Source organism: Lissotriton vulgaris, unplaced genomic scaffold (genome assembly GCF_964263255.1).
Source record: "Lissotriton vulgaris unplaced genomic scaffold, aLisVul1.2 SCAFFOLD_852, whole genome shotgun sequence".
In the NCBI taxonomy this organism is placed as follows: Eukaryota; Metazoa; Chordata; class Amphibia; order Caudata; family Salamandridae; genus Lissotriton; species Lissotriton vulgaris.
The window spans coordinates 449314-472454 of NW_028252101.1; the positions used below are offsets into that span (position 1 = coordinate 449314).

Genomic DNA, 23141 nt, shown 5'->3' on the forward strand with positions numbered 1-23141 from the left:
TCATACACCTTCCGCCTTAAACACACACAAAAAATATAAGCAACATGCCACACGTCACAACTTTGCTTCCCCATGTCTATTTCACAATAATGTTACACCACAAAAGCAACACAGAACTCCAACTCACTCTCAAACACCATCTCCAACACATACACATGCAGACCTATCAAAATTCCTTCTTAGCATGCTGGAGGAGGGACACAATACAGAACAGCTACATGATTGCTATCCTAATACAGCTAATACCAGCACTAAAAACACACCTGCTTCAAGCCCATACAATACTGATCACTCTTCTACCAAACAAAGTACCAATATCACCAAAGGCCATCACTAAACTGTCTACTAATAAATGCTCGATCCCTCTCTAAAAACAAGCATCACATCTACGACCTTCTCAACGATGCAAAACCAGACATACTATTCATAACCGAATCATGGTTGGGAGAAGATATGGCCCCAGTCCTGCATGAAGCCATTCCTCTAGGCTATCAAATATTCACCCAAAATCTTATAGTCAAAAAAGGAGGTGATCTAGCTGTTATATTCAGGCAAACAATACATATTACTAAAATTGACAACATCTCCATAAAGAATTGTGAGGCTCTTCTAACAAGATGCAATCCTACACCGTCTCCCTCCTGTAACTTCCTGCTCCTTTACAGACCTCCACCTAGCAAGGCAACATTCCCAGACGCACTTCTAGACACAGTTTCAAACCTGTTAACAATACACTCCAACCTATGCGTTCTTGGTGACCTTAGAATTTGGTTTGATAAACCCAATATGACCCATCCAAAAACTATAATCACCGGCCTAGACGCATTGAACATGCATCAGATTGTCCACAATCCGACACACACCGCTGGACATATCCTAGATGTCATTTTTGCTAATACTGAACTAGTTACCTTTTAAACTATAACTCCATTCACATGGTCAGACCACCACTTGCTGCCTTCCAACATAAAACAACGCTAAGCGACTCACCTTAAACTACCTTACAACCATCCACCTATCGGCCGTGAAACAAACTCAATTTGGAACTCTTGAAAACACAACTAACATCCAGTACAAATCTAGAAACCATAAATTCTCTTCAAAATCTATGAGTGGCTACAGGAAGCTTTTGACATCCTGATACCACTCAAAACCACACAACAGAACAAAAGAAAAAGAGCGCCTTGGAGAAACATAGAAATAAAAGACATAAAACAACAAATTAGAAAGCTGCGGCGTACCTGGCTCAAAACAAATGCCAAACAAGACAAACTTCACCTACAGAAAATTAACAGATTATACAAGTCTGCTGTCAAAAAAGCTAAGAAAAGGTACTATTCAGACAGAATTCAAAACGCTAAATGTGTAAATAAAGAATTCTAAAATATTCAATGAATTTCGCAAACCAAATTTCCTAGAAGGAACTCATCCTGTTACTCAAGATTTCACAGACAAACTGGCAAATCATTACACGGACAAAGCAGACACATTGGAATCATACTTAAAAAAGAAACAAAGCACCAGCACTAACCCTTGTGCAAAACAACAATCCAAGAATGCTCTAATCAACCCTCTCCGTTCCTTCCAACACATCTCACACAATGAATTTATGGACCTGGTGAAAGCAAGCAGGTCTGCCGGCAGCCCTTCTGACCCCTGTCCGCCACAACCTTTCAAGACAATTCTTTTAACAACCTCTGCTGCCACCCCAGTAAGAAGAATCACCAACAATTCCTTAACTACTGGAATATTCCCAGAAGAACTCAAAAAGTCATACATACGCCCTTTACTGAAGAAAACAAACTTGGACCCGCTGAACCCTGACAACTACAGACCCATTACAAATGGACCGTTCCTGGGCAAACTGATAGAAAGAGCAGGGTTCGCCCAGATGTCACAATTCATTGAAGAGAATGACATACTTTCAGACTTCCAAACAGGATTCCGTCCGGGAAGAGGCACTAAATCTGCCCTCCTTGCCATCTGGGATGACCTAAAGAATACAGTTGACAGCAACGGAGTTGCTGCGCTACTCCTCTTGGACCTCTCCGCTGCCTTTGACATGGTTGACCAAGACACTCTGAAACAAAGACTCTATGAAGCCGGCATAGAGGGAACTGCTCTAGATTGGATCGCGTCCTACCTTCGAAACAGAACTAATGTCAACCATACCCCATCTTTCTTGTCCAAACCGTACTCCACAAAAGCAGTATCATCTCGCCCATACTTTTTAACATCTACATGAAGTCATTACCAGTACTGATCAATAAATTTCACCTCACTTGCTATACCTATGCAGATGAAATGCAAATACTCCTTCAACTGGAATGCCCTAAAGACATTGGAAAATCACCAATTTTCATCTGTCTCAGTGGATGACCTGGAGCCATATCGAACTGAATACGGCTCAAAAACTGAAATACTCACATGTGGTGATTGGAAACATTACAACCCGCTTGCCGCATAGTCTGATGAACGGGGATCACTGTCTAAAGTATCAAAGAAGTAAGAAACCCCGGAATGACCATGGATTCCAAGCTGTCGATGAACTCCCAAGTGGATAAACTAGCAAGATCAAGCTTTGCTACTATAAAAACGCTGCAACTATTTCTCCCTCATTTGGGATTTCCACAGAAGGTCCAAGCTACCATCTCCCTTGTTCTGTCCAAACTCGATTACGCCAATAGCCTCTACTACGGATCACCTTTAACGACCATAAAAAGACTACAACGGATTCAGAACTCGGCTGCCAGACTACTCTTGCATATCAAACCGCGAGACCACATCTCCCCTGCCTTGAAAACCCTGCATTTGTTACCGGTTGCCAGAAGATCCACGTTCAAGCTGCTTTGTATCACCCACAAAGCAATATATGGAATGGGACCACCCTTCATCAGGAAAAAATCACCAAACACATTCAACAAAGGAACCTCCGCTCTAAACGAGCATCTCGCCTCAAAATCCCACCATACAAGAAATAAAAACATGGGTGGCTCATCCTTCTCTGTTCAAGCAGCCAAACTATGGAACTCTTTACCCCCCAACATAAGGTCCACCGACACCCACCTTATCTTCAGAAAACTACTCAAGATTTGGCTCTTCCCCACATAAGCACCATACGCAAACAGAAATTTACAGCATATCCCTCTGTATACAAGCATTTGTTTTCACTATAGATATGTACCTATCTTTGTGTATTACTTTGTATAAACATGTAAAATAATTATGTTGTTGAGAGAAAAAATAATAATAATAATTAAATAAAAATCAACTTTGGTCTACATGTACATACTTCCATTGTGCATCTATGTACCTTCCATGTACTTGGATCTGTGTGTCTGTTACTTTTCTCCTGAAAAAGCAGAAGCCAATGCACTACCCTATTTCTCATCCTGTGCCTCTATCAATATCTTTAATCTGCATATACTTACCTCCTTTATGTATCTACATACTTTCAATGTAATTATGGATCTATATATTTATCACTTTCTTCTAATTGAGTATTTCCAATGCACTACCCCATTTCTCAGCCTATACTTCGCTCAATATATCTTTGGCCCAACCTTCTGACTCATCTCAAACTTCTACTACTCCTTCCAATGCACCACCCTATCTCTCATCCTATACATCTATCAATATATCCTCTACATCCACTCTCTCATTTATCCCAAACCCCATACCACTACTATAATTGCCAAAAGAACCCTTTCTGGGCTCTCTCCTACTCTACCCCTCCTTGCATCATCTGACACCTCTTTTACTATACCGATCCCCTAAAACAAACCTTTCTAAACTCTTCCCTCCGAGTCCTCCCCTTCAAAACTCCTTTTTTAAACTCATCCAAAAGCCACCTCCTACTGCTAAGACCTAAAAAAAAATCTTCACTCTTTTATCCTTCCACTATCCTTTTCAATCGAAATTAACAGACTAACATGTTCACTTCTCAAATTCCATATTAAACTATACTAATATACTACCTTAATAACTGCATAACATATCCACTACTAAATTATGTAACCTTATTACTGTTTTTTTACTACATAAATACTTTACACATTGCCCCCAATTTAAGCCTATGTTTCTGTGCCGTAGCTATCATTGGGTTGAGCTCAGGTTAAGTTAGTGACTTTGAGGGCTCACCCTGACAAGGGGTGTGGTTATTCCTTGAGGTTAGTAGTTACCCATCCCAGGTATTAATCACATTTCTTGCATGTGTAAAAAAAAACAACTGGATTGATGAAGTATTTATATGGCTAGCAACTTCATAGAGGGGTATCCACGAGTAGCAGCTGCTACTTACAGGCATCCAGTTGCTACACCCATGATGCTGGCTAGTCATCAGCCTTAGAGATTTTAGGGTTTGTAGCATATCAAGGCAATAGGCTGGGATAGGCAGGTTAAAAGTAAATAATTTATACGTTCTGATAGTGTGACGTCTCGCTTCATGCAGTTAGATAAGGGCAGTGGCGTAACACAAAATGATGCCACCCCCGCATAATGTAATGGGACCTTCCCATCACACAGATATTCATTATCCTTTGGATGATGACTTAGTAGGGGCCCATTGAGGTGTTGCCCAACCACTCGCAGCAGGGGATGCTGTGGCCTCTGTTACACCCCTGGGCAAGGACTGGCAGGTTGTAAGATAGTTGTCATCTTTTCTCAGACACACTGGTTTGTCTTGTGGTGCTCACTCTGCAGCAGGAACTAAGCAGCAGTCGTTTGGCGGTAAGACGGCACTGTGTGAGGTGGAATGAATATAGCCACCTACTGGCCGTCAGCGGGTAGTGGTCGCATGTAGCGATGACTGGCTGGGCAGCAGTTAGCGGTGATCAGTGGAAGAACTTGGGGGCATATTACCAAGGGTGGCGATATTGAATCATCGCCGCTTTAGTGGCCATTTTCAGCCGCTAAGCGACGATAATTCCATCGCCCTATTACCAAGCTGTCGCTAACACCAGTTAGCGACAGCTTGTAGGCGATAGTGAGCGGTTTGGGGCCCGCTTTGCATGTCAGCGATATTTATCGCTAATGACATGCAAAGTGGGCGTACCCAACACGTTAGCGACTGACAGCAGTCGCTAACATCGCTATCGCCTATTACCAAGAAAGTCGAAGCGATGGAAATATTGGCACTAAGGGCGAATATCGCCAAACGCTAACGCCTGCAAATACCAGTTCTTAGCCATGTTATCCAATGGGAGGTGGATAACATGGCTAACAGCATTTGCACGCTAATGCGTGAACACCGCGGGTTTTCCAGCGATATTCACGCTAACGCCTGCAATATTATTGCTTTTGAGATAAACGTTGGTAATAGGACGCTATCCCAGCGATAATTGGCAATAATAAGCTCAGTTGGCAATAGATATCGCTAACTGTTGGTAATATGCCCCTTGGTGCCTCGCCCCCATTCAGCACCGCCCTGTTCCCAACAATCCCTGGTGGCCACAGGCACTGGTCACTGGAGTGGGCCTTTGATTGATGATAGATCATGTTTGAGAACTGCATGAAACATTTCAAGTAACATTTTGTAGAATTTCACCTATTTTAAAACCCCACCAAGGCAGGCACTTTGGCAGCTACGGGACGAATGCAATCTTGAAAAAAAAATGCTTTGCATTTGGTTTGTAAAATGGGCTCGATCACTTTGCTGAGTTTCCTGTTCTGGGGGCTGGCTGGCTCGTGCTCTGGCAGTCACGTGCTCTTTGTGACCTCAGCTAAGAGCGCGCAGAGCTCGGTTTAGGTAGCGAAGGCGGAAGGAAGCGCCTGGACCCCTGCCAACTTTGAAAACATTTACATTGTGCGATTCTTTTTCAGTTTTAGCGATGTGAATCATTGAGAAAAGAGAAGCTAGAAACTCAGACACTTAGGGGAGGGTGGGGTTGTTTTGAAAATCAACCCGAAAAATGTGTTACTGTGGGGAAATGGTGAATGTTACAGCACTTTATATTTCAAATATTTTGACTAAAAAGCCCTGCGTTTTACAGGCAGTCTTTGAATATTCAAATATATCAAGCTCTGACACAAAACCCAGGCGCATTCTTACTCCACAGACTCACACGATATCTGTGCCTACCAAAAAAAGAGCATATAAGAGAAACACAGAAGTTGCACAGACCAGTTCATAGAAACAACAAAACCTCCTACTCAGTGGGGTTCAGTGGTGGTCCCGGGACACAGCCCGCTAGAGTCCTGCTTCCAGTTTGGGGCACAACTGGCTGTGATGCTTTGCACGTGATGGACGTATTAGTTGGCCAATACCCATTAGGACGTCCCATTGGCCTCTTTGTTTTTCATAGGCCTTTATCTCGGGATCAACCAGTCACAGTCATGACCGGTTTGAGGAATTCAGGTTTGGCCTTCACTGCAAAAATCAATGTATGAATCCTTCAGGGTTACAAGAGTGATGGTAGCAGTTCCGGGATTGAGACAACTTCCTCAAGCCATCGGTTCCAGATTCCACATCGCGGGCCGATGGATGACTGGCTCCCATGGGTGCCTCTGCCCCTCACACCTGGCCATCTGTTCCTGAAAAAGGGGATGCAAGCAAGGACATTTTAGGGATTGTGAGGTCCTGGGCCACATGTATTTTGGGGGCCCCTGTTCGGAACAGCTTTGAATTTATAATCCAATTTTAGCTCTTTCATGCCCTCTTTGGCCAGGTCACTGGCAGTGCACAGGTACACTGGTCCGAATTCTAAATGCATTTACACCTAATATTCAGGGCTAGTGATGTGTGTTTTCAATAATGTAACACAACAGGAGTGCACTAATACTACTGCAAAATCTCAGTGATACCCTCTCATTTCTCATATGTAAGATGCTGTTTGGTCTAAAAAAACTTTTTAATGAATATTACATGACACATAGAAACATTTCTCTGCAAAATGGCTCTTATAGACTCTCAGACATCAACCATATTAAAAATGAATTTAAACAATCAATTTAAGAATTATTCAAGGTCATCGGGGCAAGACTCGCATTACAGACCAGGCTCAATCAGGGGGCCCCCTTAAAGGCTGGGGCCCTGGGCCAGAGCCCACTTGAAATTAAATGAAATTGGGATTTGTTATGAGCACTACTACCCGGAGGTGTCTAGGCGCGGCTGCTCAGATCTCAAATATGAGCCTGCACAGGCAGGGCCGGACTAGGAACCAAAACTGGCCCTGGCAAAGAGCTCAGCCAGGCCCCCTGGGAGTCGCCGATTTGTTTGCCAGGGCTGGTTTCGGTCGATTTTGTTATAGGGGCCGATTTTGCAGCTATTCTGCAAAATCGGCCCCTGCAACAAAAAAGTCCCCCAGGGGCCCAAAATCGGCCCCCACCCTAGCGGCCCACCGGAGAAATGCCCGGTGCCACCTACAGCCAGTCCGACCCTGTGCACAGGAGCAAAAAAGAGATAGCCACTACATGTTGAACAGCAAGGTTTTTAGCGATTTTCGGAAAATCATGATGTTCTTTTCTGTCTTCAGACGTATTGGGAGTGAGTTCCGCAGCTTCACTGTCCCAGTCACGAAGCTTCTCCCTCCCCAAGATGCCAATTTCACTATGGGGACTGCAAGATTGGCAGAGGTAGCAGAGCGGAGCTCCCTGCCACTTTGCCCGTGCCTTAAAACGTCTCTGGAAGTAAGCACCCAAAGGCATGCTGTGGTTTGGGAACCGAGCCCTGAGCAACCTGAGTCCGCTGAAGCATCCTCCACAAAGATTTTCCCACCCACTGGGCCATGTGCTGGCCTTCCTGGGATTAGGTTGCGTCCTCTTGAAGGGCCAGTGCAGCCCCTCAGACAGGGAGGCAGGCTGCCATCCCCCTATTTGCAGGTCACTGAGGCAAGGCTTCACATCGACTTCGCAGATCCAAACTGGAGCACGAGTAGCACCCAAGGAAAGGTGCTACTGGTGACCAGCACCCCTCATGGCCAGACCAATTAAGATGAAGCAACTGCTGATTGAGGGGAACAATATTTGTACCTCTCAGGTGGTCTAGTCAGGAAGCCAGAACAAGAGGGTTTCCTTTGTGTAAAAGTGTACGCATTCCTTCTATGCAGGAGCAGCGCATCTTGCAGGTGTTGTCCTGTATTGTATTGTATTGTATCTGAGCTTGTATAGCGCTACTGCCACCCTACGATTATCCTGGCGCTTCAGATATCAGAGCACTTGATCAGCATGATGGCAAGCAAAGGGATAGAAAGTATGGATCAGAATTTCGGAAACAACCACATTTTCAGGCTCTTTCTGAATTCAGTTAGAGAATCAATCTGTCTGATCCTTTGTGGAAGCTCATTCCACAACTGGGCCCCTACCACACTGAAAGCCCCCCCCCATCCGGGAGCATTTAAATCTTGTGGTTGCCAGTAGGCTGGCACCAGAGGACCGGAGCTGTCTCTGAGGAAGGTACCAGGAGAACCTTTCCTGTAAAGGGATTGGGCCCATCCCATGTTGAATTAGTAATACTTTATTGTACATGGTTATTTAAAACCTTTACAATGTTAACAAAGGAAGAAACTTCGATTTATAAAATATGTATCTGAATTAAACGTGTTAAAAAAAAAATTTTAAAATTCTGTACATGAAGGAAATAAACGAGAATACTGAATAAAATATCGACATTCCAATAGAAAGGGGCTAGCATCTTATCAAAACAGACTAATGTGAGAGTCAAGAAGTGTCAATGTTGGGGGAAGGTCTTCTAGGGTACCGTTAAGCCTTTGAAGCGGGACTCGGCTCTTTCAAGAAATTTTACCATTCGACAACTCAGCTGGATGTTGTCCCCTTTAAAGCAGGCCAGAACTGCTTGTCTACAGGTCCGTATCTTATGGAAGTTAAAAAGCGGTCGCAAGAAGACTCGACGATCTTGAGTGAGCTCGGTACAGGTGGTGATCAGGTGGACTATGTTTTCCTTTCCTTCCCCACAAAGTCGGCATCTGGTTGGTGACGGTGGCCGTAGCCATGGAGGCAAATGGGCCGCTGAAGGCAACAGCCCCAGGCGAAATTTCAAAAATTTCTCTTTTATTTTTTTCATGTGATGCTCTGAACACCTGTCAGAGTGATTTAAAGAGAACCCTTTTCTTGATTGGTATCCAATGAAGCTCTCTTAGAGCAGAGGTAGTAGATGAATTACGCCGCAAATTCAGCACGTTTTGCTTCTGCAGACTGGACTCTTTGCAGCCCCTGAAAGATGTGCTGAGGGGCCCCTAAATACAAAGTTACAATAGTCCAGTCTGCTCATCACTGTGCTGCTTACTACCAAAGAGAGCAAATCTTTTGGTAGGATCGGAAGCATCCGGCGTAGCAAGCGTAGCAGACCAAAGCAGACATTAGCTGTCTTAGTTGCCTGTGACTCCATCTGGAGGTTCTTACCTATTAGGACCTCCAGATTCCGTACCGTGCTGGCCGGAATGAGTGGCACCTCCTCCGGGGTAAGCCTGAACTCCATCGGAGTATACGTAGACAGCCTCACCAGAGAGCAATATAGCACCTCAGTCTTTCCACCATTGAACTGCAACGAGTTCCTCCGCAGCCAGTCTGCGGTCTGACAAATGCACTCTTTATTTTTTTTTTTTTTTTAATTTTTGAAAACCTTTATTCAAAACAGAGCACACAGCTATTCAGCCTGACATCCCGGAGGCAAGGCAGCAGGGGCAACAGGAGAGAAATAGTGCCAAACGATTCAGACATAATCATCGAAGGTTATTTTTTATATTTAAGATGAAAGTTCAACAAAAGGGCGCCCGAGGGCGCGAAAATGGCAATAGAGGCAATGTGTAGCTGGGCGTCAGGGATGGGTAGGGGAGGAAAGGCAGGGAAGTGAACATCAAGGATAAGATTCCAGAATGGGAAGGAGGAGGGGGGGGGAAAGAACCAGGAGAATACAGTACATCAGAGCTCAGTTGGCGTCACAGGTCAGGGTGACACATTATCATGCAGGCTGACTGATTCAGGCGGCAAGCACACGTCCCCCCTGTACTCATTCCATGCCCCCCAAATTTTATTCCAGGTTTGAGGTCTCCCTCTTGCCACATAGACCGTCTTCTCCCGGAACATGCACCAGTCCATGTTGGCTTTCCACTGTACCAGCAGGGGGGCCGCGGACGCACCCCACTTCTGAGCTATGTCCCTCTTGGCCACCATGTTCCCAAGGGTCACCCACCTAGTCTGCGCAGCGCTGTGGTCGGAAGGCTCCCATACGTTCAGGAGGCATCTACGAGCTTCCCCGTGGGCAGCCACGCCAGTAACCTCCTCCATGACTCGGTGCACTCTCCTCCAGTAGGAGGCTATCACTGGGCATTCCCAAAGGATGTGCAAGAAAGTGGCGAGAGCTCCGCAGCCTCTACGACAGAGACCGTCAGGCGAGAATCCCATGCGCATTAATCGAGGCCCTGTCATATACACCCGGTGCAGGATCTTAAATTGCACGAGGCGAAGACGGGAGGAAATTGCAACCTCCTTAGGGGAGGAAACCGCACTCTGCCAATCTTCATCATCAAGTTCAAGGCCATCCGCCACCCACTGGTCCCGCAAGCTGAGGAGGAGATCTGTGCGCACGTTAATCAATTTTTTATATGAAAGGGAGATCGCGCTGTCCGGCATGTGCCCATCCAGTATCCTGTCCTCCAGAGGGGAACTCTCAGGAATGACGCCGTCCGGCGGTGAGGCCGAGAGCAGCGCATGTCTCAGTTGAGCGTAACGGAAAAACTCCGTCGCGCCCAGCTGGTATTCGGTTTGTAACTGGGGGAAGGTCTTAATTGAGCCTCTGGAGAGCATGTCTTCAACCCTGCTGATGCCGATGAGGTCCCACTTATCAAACCCCTTGGTGTGCCATAGTCTACCCAGGATGTCCGAATCAAAGAGGGGAGTGAACCTTGTGAGTCTGCCTTGCCAACCTTGTGCCTTAGTGACCGCCCGCTAAGTGTGGACCGCCGTCCGAGTAGGGCCCGTCAACCGCCGGTCGAAAGACTTCGAGTATAGGGCCCGATAGTAGTTACCATCGCCCATCAGCCATCTATCCATGGCATAACCGGGACTACCCACAGGGCCATAGAACCCGTGGTTGAGGGCAGCAAATTGAGAAGACCAATAGTAGCGGCGCACGTCTGGGAGAGCAATGCCACCATCGTACCAGGGGAGCGTGAGTTTGTGGATGGCAACGCGGGGTCGCAATCCCAGAGGAGGGTCCGAAGGAGGCCTTCAAGGTCTCGAAAGTAGCGCGCCGGGACAGGGTCCTGGGCGTTTTGCAGGGCGTACAAGAACCTGGGCAGGGACATCATCTTAAAAAGAGCGGCACGGCCAAGGAGGGAGAGCGGTAGCTTACGCCAGCTGTCTACATCACGCTGCAGACGCTGGAGAGAAGGGAGTAAGTTGTGGTCGTATCGCAACTTGGGGTTACCAGAGATGTAGATGCCCAAGTACTTGAAACCGCGTGTGGCAATCTGAATGTTGCAGCCTCTGGGAAGTCTTGGAGTATCTCCTTTAAGGACATATAAGGACGATTTGGCCCAGTTTATAATCAGACCAGAGTACCGTCCGAAAAGTCTGATCACATCACAGGCCACAATGAGGGACCTGCAGGGGGAAGTCAAATAAAGCAAGATATCATCGGCGTACAAGGATACCCTGTCTTCGAAGCCAGGGGCCCACGTAATGCCGCGTAGGTCAGGATGTACACGCAGTAGGGCTGCGAGCGGTTCAAGGGCCAAGGCGAACAAAAGGGGCGACAGGGGGCAGCCCTGTCTAGTACCCCGATGTAGGGGGAATGGCGTCGACAGGCGGCCGTTGACCGTGACATTAGCCATCGGATCCGCATACAGTAGCTTCACCCAGCTCACAAAGATCGGCCCAAATCCAAGTTTGGACAGCACTGCCCAGAGGTATGGCCACTCGAGAGAATCGAAAGCCATCGTGGCGTCGAGGGACGCGAGGACAGCCGGCTCTTCGAGGGTGTGGGCTCTAGCCATGACACCGTGGAGCCGACGTAGATTGAGAGCAGTGTTTCGGTGGGGGATGAATCCCGACTGGTCAGGGTGTACGAGGTCGCCAATAACACCAATCAGCCGGTTGGCGAGCAACTTGGCGAGGACCTTGGGTTCCACGTTAAGGAGAGAGATGGGACGGTACGATCGACAGACGTCACGTGGTTTACCCTCCTTGTGGATGACCACAATGGTAGCCAGCCGCTGATCCAGGGGGAGACAGCCCCTCTCAAAGGATTCCAGGAACATTTTCCGCAAGTGCGGAGACACCGCATCCGGGCGGGTTTTATACAGTTCAACCGGTATGCCGTTAGGCCCAGAGGCCTTTCCGGTCCGTAGGGAGCGGATCGCCAAAGCAATCTCGTCAGCGGTGATGTCCCTATCCAAGTCCGCTCTCTCGTCCTCAGAAAGGCAGGGAAGGTCAATCTCCGAAAGGAAAGCCGACGAATCCGCCTCCGAAAAGTCCGAAGCAGACTCATAGACTCCCCGAAAATAACCAGCGAATGAGTCGACAATGGCACTCGGGTCCGTAAGGACCACACCGTCGTCTCCCAGGAGTTCAGGTACCACCCGACTGGCCATCTCCCTCCTGTCTAACCAAGCCAGCAACTTCCCAGCCTTATCGCCCACATCATACACGCGGCCCTGCTGTTCCTTGGCCAGAGTGAGTGCGGCATTCGCGGCCAAATCGTGGTACTCCGCTTGTTTCAGCGAGAGGGTATGCAAGACTGAGGGGTCCGGCTCGGGCCCCAACTGGGACTCGAGACGCAGGACCTCCTGCTCAACAAACAGCAGGTCAGAATCTCTAGTCCGGCGGGCCTCAGCGATGAGCGCCTGGGCCTCACCCCGGAGCACCGTCTTAAAGGCCTCCCACAACGTAACGGCCGACCTAACCGAGCCCACGTTTTCGGAAAAATAAAGATCAATGGCTTTGGCCAGGAGAGAGCGGGTCTTGATGTTACGAAAATACCACGGATTGACCGCGGCCGGTCGCTCCGACAAGACCACCCCAAAGTCGAAAGAGACCCATAACGGGGAGTGATCAGAAATGCCCCGCGCCAAGAAGCGGGCTTCGGAAACGGCCAATGCGTCCGACGCCAATGTGAGGACATAATCGATGCGGGAAAGACTCCCATGTGCACCCGAAAGAAAGGAAAATTGACGGAGCGTAGGATGTAGAAGACGCCAGCCATCTACCAGGCCCATAGACTCGAGAAAGGAGGACAGCCACATCTGTGGGTTACGTAGGTCCCGGGGGCGGTTGGCGATCAAGCAGACCAGAGCAAACCGAGTTAAAGTCACCCCCCACTATTAACCGGCCAGCCGGCATAGACAAGATTGCACCACCAAGGTCCTGAAAGGTACTGGATTGAAGCCCCGGGGGGACGTATACAGAAAACAACGTGAGGGAACGCCCTTCCCATCTCCCAGCCACGGCAGCGTAACGCCCCCTGTCATCAATCAAGGTGACATCTATCTCTAGGGGAAGGGACGCGCGCACGAGGATACCCGCCCCCCGGGAACCGGAAGAGAACCCCCGAATGTGCCACCATTTTGTAGCCTTTGCGATTCAAAGCTTTACAAGCATTGCCCACCAGGTGTGTCTCTTGAAGGAGGACAACATCAGGCATGTGACGTTTGATCAGTTGTATCACCACCCCTCTCTTAATTCGGTCACCCAACCCGTTAACATTCCAACTGAGAATTCGTAACTTTCTACCCCCCATCCCCCCACTGCCCGCCCCACCCAGTCCCACAAGACACCCGTATCAAATACAGTTCAGGAGCACAAATGACCCATTGCCACACAAAAGAAAGAAAGGAAAAACCAACAAACAAGATAACTCTCCCCAACATACCCCCCACCCTGCACCCCTGCATCAGACTAAAAAGCCCCCCCAACCAGCAGTGTGCCTGTCGCCCCATTAACTACTCTACGAAAGACCCAGAGGAGTAAGGAATCTCCATGAAAACGTCCCGCCACCCACCATGTAAATGAAGGAGAGACCGTTAATTAACGAGTCACAATTCCGGCAGTCATTCGAGGCAGGGGTAGCATCAGCTCCTTGCTCAGTCTCGCCGTTCCGCTCCGCCCGAGGCGCCCCCAACTTCATCCTCCTGTTCATCCCGATGTGGCGAAACCGTGTCCAACCATTCACTGACATTTTCAGGATAGTCAAAGAAAAGGGCACGTCCCTTATGTTCAACACGGAGTTTCGCGGGGAACATCATAGAATACTTGAGACCCAAATCCCTGAGGCGCCTCTTCACTCCCGCGTAGCTCAAGCGTTGGCGCTGTACCAGCCTGGTGAAGTCCGGATAAAAGTGCACCTCCCGTTTTCGGCGGGCCACCCGGTACTCGGTGGGCACGTTCCACTGAGAAAAAGTTGCTCAGTCCAGAGGGCGCCAAATGGGTTTTAACCAAGTCCTCCACAAATAGGTCCGCCGCGGCATTCTCGGACCCCTCCAGTACACCAACTATGCGGACGTTCTGCCGCCTGGCTCGCCCCTCAAAGTCCTCCATCCGCCTCGAGAAGAGATCAGTGGTCATCCGCAGGTTGCAGACCTCAGTCTGTAACTCGGAAACGTCGGAGGTTAGGCTGGAGGTCTTGATGTCGAGCGCCTTCACACGCTCGTTGGTCTTGCCCAAGTCGGCCCTTATAAGGGTAATATCAACGGCCATAGAGTCTACTTTGTGGTTCAGGGTCTCGTGCTGTTGCTGCATGTCGGCCCGGAGGCTCGTGATGGCACCCATGATGTCCACAAGGGTGGGGTCCGATCCATCCGGCGGGCTCGTCGATGGGGTCCCTTTAGAAACGGCCCCCGATGTAGGTGGCGACTTGAGATTCACATATCGCTCAATGCGATTCTGCTGCGTTTGCGACTTGCCCCGGCCACCCTTGTTCGATGTCCTGTCCGGGTCACCTCTGCCCGCCATGATGGGCACGAGAGAACAAAGGCAAGGTGTCCACAAGTCCGGGTCCGCAGCCGGAAGGCAGGTGGGGCCAAGGAGGCAAGACCAGGGTGTAGAAGGCACAAGCAGGAACACAATCACTCCACCAACGAGGGCGGCAGGCGGGCACTACGCAGTCCGATCGTGCGAAGTGGCGAAGTCCGGAGGGACAATGGCACCGTCACGGAGCGGAGTTCAGCTCGACGTAACTTTGCACAGGAACCACCGATTTGGAAGCCGATTGCAGTCCTCGCCTCAGCAGGCCACCAGCAATACAATTCCACCAACGTGGATCAGGATTTCAGGCAGGATATTTGCGGTGGGTCGGACGGTCCACGGAGCTCCGAGCTTACGCGGCCATCTTGGTCGCCCACGAAGCTCCTCCTCGACGAATGCACTCTTGGAAATGGTCCAAGGAGACTGCCTGTTTTCCCTCCAAAGAGAATGCCAGCTGCGTATCGTCAGCATAGTTGACCAAGTCAACCCCGAACGATTTAATGATAGGAAAGAGCGGCTGCAAATACACATTAAAAAGAATAGGGCTGATAGAAGAGCCCTGGGGGACCCCGTGGGTAACCAGTGATTTGCAGTATGTGAATGGTGCCAAGGTGACTGTCTGTTCTCTCTCTGTCAAGTAGGACCGTAGCCATTGCAAGGCCCGTCCCTTCACCCCTATTTTCTCCAGTCTCTCTAGAAGGATTGAGTGACTCACTGTGTCGAACGCAGCCGACATATCAAGAAGCACCAACACTTTGCCATTCCCATTGTCAGCCCGCATTCGTAAATTGTCCATCATGGTTGACAGAGCCAACTCCGTCCCGTGCCCCGGCCAGAACCCGAACGGGTCCTTATCCAGCAATTGATGTTCCTCCAGGAAACCGGATAAGGATTTGCTTACAACCTTTTCCAGGATTTTAATAGGAAAAGGGAGCAAAGAGATTGGACGAAAATTAACCGGGTTTGTCGAGTCTAAGGTGGGCTTCTTAATCAGAGGTGTCACCACCGCCTGCTTCCATCCCCCCGGGACAATGCCTTCTTCCAGGGACTGGTTGCATATCTGTCTAAGCCAAGAGAAAGTCGTTTGGCCATAGGTTTTCCACACTTTCTGTGGCAAGGGGTCAAGTGGGGACCCTGAAGAAATGCTTTGCGCCACAATATTAAAAGCAGGGTCAGTAAGGGCCTGAAAACTGTCAAGAGTATATAGCTGACCCGGGGGCCCCTCCATCTCCTGTAGATCAGGAGTCTGGGTGTCTGTGTTATTCTCCGCAAGTGAGCTGACAATCTTCCCCACTTTATCCAGGAAATGCGAAGCAATGTTATCGCATAATTCCTGGGAGGCCACCTCTTTGGTATAGAGTCAAAATATCGACTTTTAAATATCGACTAGACATAATATCGAGTAAAAAATATAGAATAGACATAATATCGACTAGACATAATATAGACTACCAAAATATAGACTAGAAAATTTTAATATCGAATAGAATGGACATAATATTGAATCAAAAATATAGAATGGACATAATATCGACTAGACATAATATAGACAACAAAAATATCGAATTTAAGGTAGGTTAATATTAATTTTTAATGTTTGTGTAATATAATTCTGTAGCGGGTTGTGGGTTTATAGGGGAATAGGGTGGGAAGTAATTTAATTATAATTAATTAAATATGTTATTTTATTTATTGGAATTTATTTAGAATTAATTGTTAATTAATTATTAATTGGTAATTAATTAAAATATAATTGGTAATTAATTTTAATTGATAAATTGATAAATATGTTAATTTTAGTAATTTATTTTCTGTAGCGGGTTGTGGGTTTATAGGGGAATAGGGTGGGAAGTAATTTAATTATAATTAATTAAATATGTTATTTTATTTATTGGTATGTATTTAAAATTATTTTTCAATTAATTATTACTTTGTAAATAATTAAACTATAATTGGTAATTAATTTTAATTGATTAATTGATAAATATGTTAATTTAAGTAATTTATTTTCTATAGCGGGTTGTGGGCTTATAGGGGAATAGCTTGGGAAGTAATTTAATTGTAAGTAATCACATTTTTAAACATTTTTTGTGTCAAATTTTTATTTATTTTTATATTGTAAATTAATTTATTGGTAATTGGTAAATAATTAGTATTAGTAGGTAATTTTTATTATTAGTTAATTTTTATTTGTAATTTTAATTGATTAATTAATTTATTTGATAAAATTGTAAAATATTTTAATTATTTTGTAATTGGTATTAATATTTATGTTATTTATATTTATATATGAAGTATTTACATTCCCTTCTATTGCACTCACTTGAGTGGGAATAGTAATTTTTAACCCTACGCTATCCAACGCTTTCCCTACTGTTGCACTCATTGGAGTGGGAATAGTAATTTTTACCCCTACGCTATCCAATGCTTTCCCTACTGTTGCACTCTCTGGAGTGGGAATAGTAACTTTTACCCCTACGCTATCCAACGCTTTCTCTACTGTTGCACTCACTGGAGTGGGAATAGTAATTTTTACCCCTACGCTATCCAACGCTTGCCCTACTGTTTCACTCTCTGGAGTTGGAATAGTAATTTTTACCCCTACGCTATCCAACGCTTTCCCTACTGTTGCACTCACTGGAGTGGGAATAGTAATTTTTATCTCTACGCTATCCAACGCTTTCCCTACTGTTGCACTCTCTGGAGTAGGAATAGTAATTTTTATCCCTACGCTATCCACCGCTTTCCCTACTGTTGTACTCTCTGGAGTAGGAATAGTAATTTTTATCCCTACGCTATCCAACGCTTTCCCTACTGTTGCACTCACTGGAGTGGGAATAGTAATTTTTACTCCTACGCTATCCAACACTTTCCCTACTGTTGCACTCACTGGAGTGGGAATAGTGATTTTTACTCTTACGCTATCCAGCACTTTCCCTACTGTTGCACTCACTGGAGTGGGAATAGTAATTTTTATCCCAACGCTATCCAACGCTTTCCCTACTGTTGCACTCACTGGAGTGGGAATAGTAATTTTTACTCCTACGCTATCCAACACTTTCCCTACTGTTGCACTCTCTGGAGTGGGAATAGTTATTTTACCCCTACGGTATCCAATGCTTTCCCTACTGTTGCGCTCTCTGGAGTGGGAATAGTAATTTTTACCCCTACGCTATCCAACGCTTTCCCTACTGTTGCTCTCTCTGGAGTGGTAATAGTAATTTTTACCCTCTCACTATCCAACGCTTGCCCTACTGTTGCACTCTCTGGAGTGGGATTAGTAAATTTAACCCTCTCGCTATCCTACGGAAAAAATATTGTATATGTTTTGTTAATAATATGTTTAGATAGATATATATGTTTTAAAATAAAAAATAAAAAAATTTAAAGTTACATTAATTATTTATTAATTTTAAGTTTATTTAAGTATTTTAAGTATGTTTAAATTAATTATATTTATTATTATATTACTTTTAAATTACTTTTAAGATATTTAAAAAATTCGATATTTTGACTGTCTATATTTTTTCCTATCGATATTTTGGAGTCGATATTTTTGTACCTGTTTGTACATAGGAAGTCGATATTCTGGCATTCTATATTTTTACATCGATATTTTAGTAAGTCGATATTCTGACTGTCGATATTCTGTCAGTGATCCCACCACTTTGTTGCTCAAGCATATTGGAGCTGATATTTCTCTAACTATCTTGAAAAGTTCTTTGGTTCCATTCGAGGCGTGTAGTATAGAATTAGCATAAAAATGATTGTGTGGCATTCTGAGCCACCAGTCCTCAGTCAGACCAGTTTGAACTGGTCTCAGGTGCTACATGGATGGAGCTCAGACACAAACCGGTATCTCGTCCCATTGCACTTGAACACAGGAATCGGCGATGGGTGGGTTTACCACCCATCTTGTATATCATGCACACCATGTCCAAATGAACTTCATCTTATCGCTCATGAACTGTGCATTCACCAAAGTATGGAGCCTCCCCACAAGATTACAGGTAAAAAGTCTGTTCCCTTGAACTAGAATCCCTCTTCCACCATTACCTCGGTTGAAAAAGCAGTCGGAAAGCTCACTCAGAAAATGAAGAATCTTTGTTGACCACTCAGCCAGCACAACTAAAATAGAAGGAGCAGTTATAGAAGGCGTGCATGGTTTTCAAGCCAACTGGAGGAAAACAATGGGTTTACAAGGAAACATGGCAGTACGGTACTGCATTACCAAGTCATGCCTGGGAGTTTATCTCAATTGTGTCACCCTCTCCAAAGAAACGGCTCCTGACTTACCAGAGCACCTACATGCCCCAAGAAAAGCATGATGCTCTACATGTGCATGCAAGGCTGCAGTGAACATATGATGCTTGTGAAAGGACATATAACAACTAAGCCTGGAAATGTGAGAATTGATAATGACACGTGGGGTGCCAGCCTGGGTATATGATAGTTAAACTTTGACACATGATAGTTGATCCTGGACATATGAGGGTTGAGACTCCAGAAATGATGGTGAGTATGGGCACATGATGGTGGAGCCTAGTCACTCTGTAGAACGCCCACACTGTGCCGAAATAACAGCTGCAGTAAACGGGTTAAACTGTTGTTCCTGGCTTTCAGGTCCCTGCACGGACTGGGACCGGTCTATTTGACTAATAAACTTAAATGGTACCATCCTGCACGTCAGCTTAGATCCAGCAATCGTTATCTGCTGTGCTGCCAGAAAATCAGGAAGATAAAAATGGGAGGTCATGCCTTTTCCTATCTGACACCCAAACTCTGGAATGACCTCCCTGGACACATCCGGGAATGCCAAAATCTGTCCCAATTCAAAAAATGGCTTAAAACCTGGCTTTTCTAATCTGCTCATTAATGACTGCCTGTCTTTCTCAGGCGCAGAGAGATCCCCTTGGGGATGATTTGTGTGCATTACAAATGACCCAAATAAATAAAAAAGAGATGCCTACACTGCTGTCCCTCCAGATGAGCTGATGGCTCCCAAATTCCACTTAAGGTTGCACCACTTTTATCAAGGTGGCCGTTTAGCGAGGTAGGCAGCACCAGGTGATGGTAAGATAAGTCTATAATATTCTCCCAAATGAAACGTCCTGCCTTGTACCCTATCACAGACTACATTAATAAGCACATCTGTTAAACATGCCTTTAGAATGGTTCTCCTGAGCACTAGTTAGGGTGGTGAAGGTGCTAAATTACTGCAAAGAGCTGTGTGAGACCAGACCAACAGAAGGGTGGGATTTGTAGGACTGTCCTTGTTCCTGATTTTCTGTCTTTATTTCCTCTACATTGCAGGCCCTCCTGGACCAACAGGAAAAGATGGTGCTGCTGGTGTTCCCGGAGAGCGGGGCACTCCAGGCCCCTCAGGTCCTCCAGGACCTCCAGGCCCTCCCGGGCCAGGGATTTCAGTCGGACCCACAATTTCACGGCTCTATGAGCAAGGTGAGTTAGTCTGGATGACAACTGCATAAGGCTTTGACTCTGCAAGGCTCTCTCATGCAGGGGCAGTAGCACTGCCCCAGAGAAGGAGGTCAAGTTTGCACCTGGATGTATGTGTAATGATCAGCAGGGGGCATGCTTTGCTTATTGCCACACTGTTAAAGCGGACTACACAGAAAGGGATGATGCAGCCATAATTTGGCTGCCCCCATATTGGACCCCAGGCTGGGAATCACTGGGTCTTGGAGCCATACCCACGGAAAAAGACAGCGATAACCCCACACCAACCTGCCTGACCATCGGGCACCCTCACAGGACATGAAGGTGTTCCTCACACTCTCTTAAATGCAGTAATCCTATTCTTACCATAAATAGAGGACTACGTCGAAGCAAAGGGTAATTGTGAACTAGATGTACTACTCGCGCCTGACATAGGATAATATGAAGTCCCTTGAAGGTTTTCTTGGGTACACGCGTGATACATAGCTTTGCTGCTTACTCTGGTGGTGTCCTTGTCAGTGGTTGTTATCATGCTTCTTCACTTGCCAAATAGGCCTCAAAGGTAATTGTTGTGCTGACGGAATGCCCTGTCTAGACACCCCAAACCTACCACTGAACTTGGCATCCTGGCTCCAGAGGCCTTGCAATGCATCCATTTGAATTGGGCCTATGACTGTATGAACATACATACAGAAACTATGCTCCCTTCCACCAGGACATCCTATGCTTTCGTGGGTAAGATGACCTACTGCTAGTAGTATTCACGTGATCTACTTGGCAGGAGAAAGCAGTTTTGCCATAAAATGTTTAGCTAGCCCAACCTAGCCTACTGTTCTCCTCCATTAAACCTCCCCCCCAGCTGATATCATGTCCTACAGAAAGTGTCATGTACTAGACTTTTTATTTACAAACCACTGGTGGAAGATAATCTGGAAGCTATCAAGAAAGATTACCCTTTAGCTAGAAGTGAATTTAATATTGTTCTCTCCAAACGTATAAGTCCTTTGTTTGAGCCCATGCACACTATATATCCGTAACTCTTAGCCTGGTTTCCATGTGGTCATTATGTTTAAGCATAGAATCAGTACAATCCAAGCACTGTGCTTGCATGAACTCTACACTTTTTTCTACAATAACAGGGCAATCATGAGAATATATCCTTCCTTTCACCAGGGCTAGTCTATGGTTTCTATATAAACTCAAGGTATTTCCTTTTCAGCCTTCTTCGAAAACCCACCTGCTCTAACCGAGAGTCAGCTCCACAAATTAGAAGTGAGAAAGGTGTTGCATTACTATCAAGAGAACTCGAAGAACATCACAAAAAAAGTTCATCAGATCTTAGTTATTGTCTTATCTTAATGGTCTGAGTCATAACCTAGCAATGTGATGCAAGATGTCTTATATAAAATGGCGTAAAAGGGTATGCTATCTAATAGCTAATAAACCCCTTCCTTGGAAATCAAAAGACAGACCTGCTAGAGTAAAAGTCTCTACTCAGCCTAGTTTCAGAATTGAGACAGTTTGAGACAAATGCAAAACTGACCATCTGGGGGTTTATCAACACCCTTATTAGACACTACTGTCTAAATTCAAATTCCAAGGCAGACGTCACAGTGAGTCAGACTTCTTTCAGATTGGCTGATAAATGTGGTTTCTTTTATTTCTAAGATGTTTTACTTGATCCTGATACTATTGTTGCAGATGGGTTTACAGTTTTTATCTTTGTTTAGGACAATCATTGAATATTCCATGATAAGGAAGAAAAAATTACTTACTTGTAGTACTAATTCTCCATCTCTGGAATCTATATCGAAGAAATAAACACTGTTTTTAACCCCCCCCCCTTCCCTCCCTGGTATTTTGAACTCATTCTCTTAATAAGTGGGATTCAATATCCTACTTTTTGGTTGAAAATCAGCTAGGAAACGAACTGCTGGTACAGGGCATTATGAGTGTACATAAAAGTTCAGTGCTTATTTTAGCTTAAACAGCCAGTTTACTCTTGTTTTCCTTTAATCATTCTATGGTTTCATGTTATGTAGATCAACCCTGAGTTGCTGTTGACTTCTTTTCCATAAAAACACAACTCAGACAATGGAGTCTGCAGTTTGCCTCCTATAAACATTCAAGCAAAAAAATTCAGTTTCAGAAGAGATTTTTACCTCTTATTGCGAGTGCTTTGGGATACCGCAACCTGTGTGGCGCAATTTCATGTTTATGACTTTGGTGACGATTGCCATTATGAGGAACCTTACTCACTTAGTATCGTGATTAACACCTTTCTCCTGCAGAAGATCTCTTCCTTTGTTAATGTCCAGAGGTTGAAACACACTTGATAGAATGCCAGAATCACAGATAAAAAAGAAATTGGTTCCATAGGACTCCAAGTACACAACACTATGGGATATCTGATAGCAGAGATGACAATTGGTAGCTAGAACAGGACACTTTTAGACAAGTACGTTTTAGGAGAACTACGTGATAAATTTGCTGAGGCCCATGAAAAAGTTCTAAAAGTGGCATTGTGCACCAGTATGCATAATCATAGTAATTACGAGGTCATAGGAAATTGTAGTTTTTGGAAGAGGTCAGAATTCTTTCCTTCCTGCATGATTGTTAATGCATCTCATCTTGGACTATTACAGGCCATCTTTAACCCGTTGGCTGCTGCCGTCGGCCAACGGTCGTTGCGAGCACTACCATTTCGTCGAACGTTTAGGACTGGCGCAGAACGTTCGAAGCAGCCAATGGGTTAAGGGTGTACATAA

The 23141-nt window shown here is 45.8% G+C and overlaps 1 protein-coding gene across 3 annotated transcripts in view; it reads left to right on the forward strand.

Moving 5' to 3' along the window:
• EMID1 (EMI domain containing 1) overlaps nt 1-23141 on the forward strand; it is a 451838-nt gene that overhangs the window by 367285 nt on the left and 61412 nt on the right. For all 3 annotated transcript variants that reach the window (XM_086951002.1, XM_086951000.1, XM_086951001.1), the window contains exon 8: nt 20230-20376. In XM_086951002.1, coding sequence (XP_086807128.1) covers nt 20230-20376 — 147 coding nt within the window. The remainder of the gene's footprint in view (nt 1-20229; nt 20377-23141) is intronic.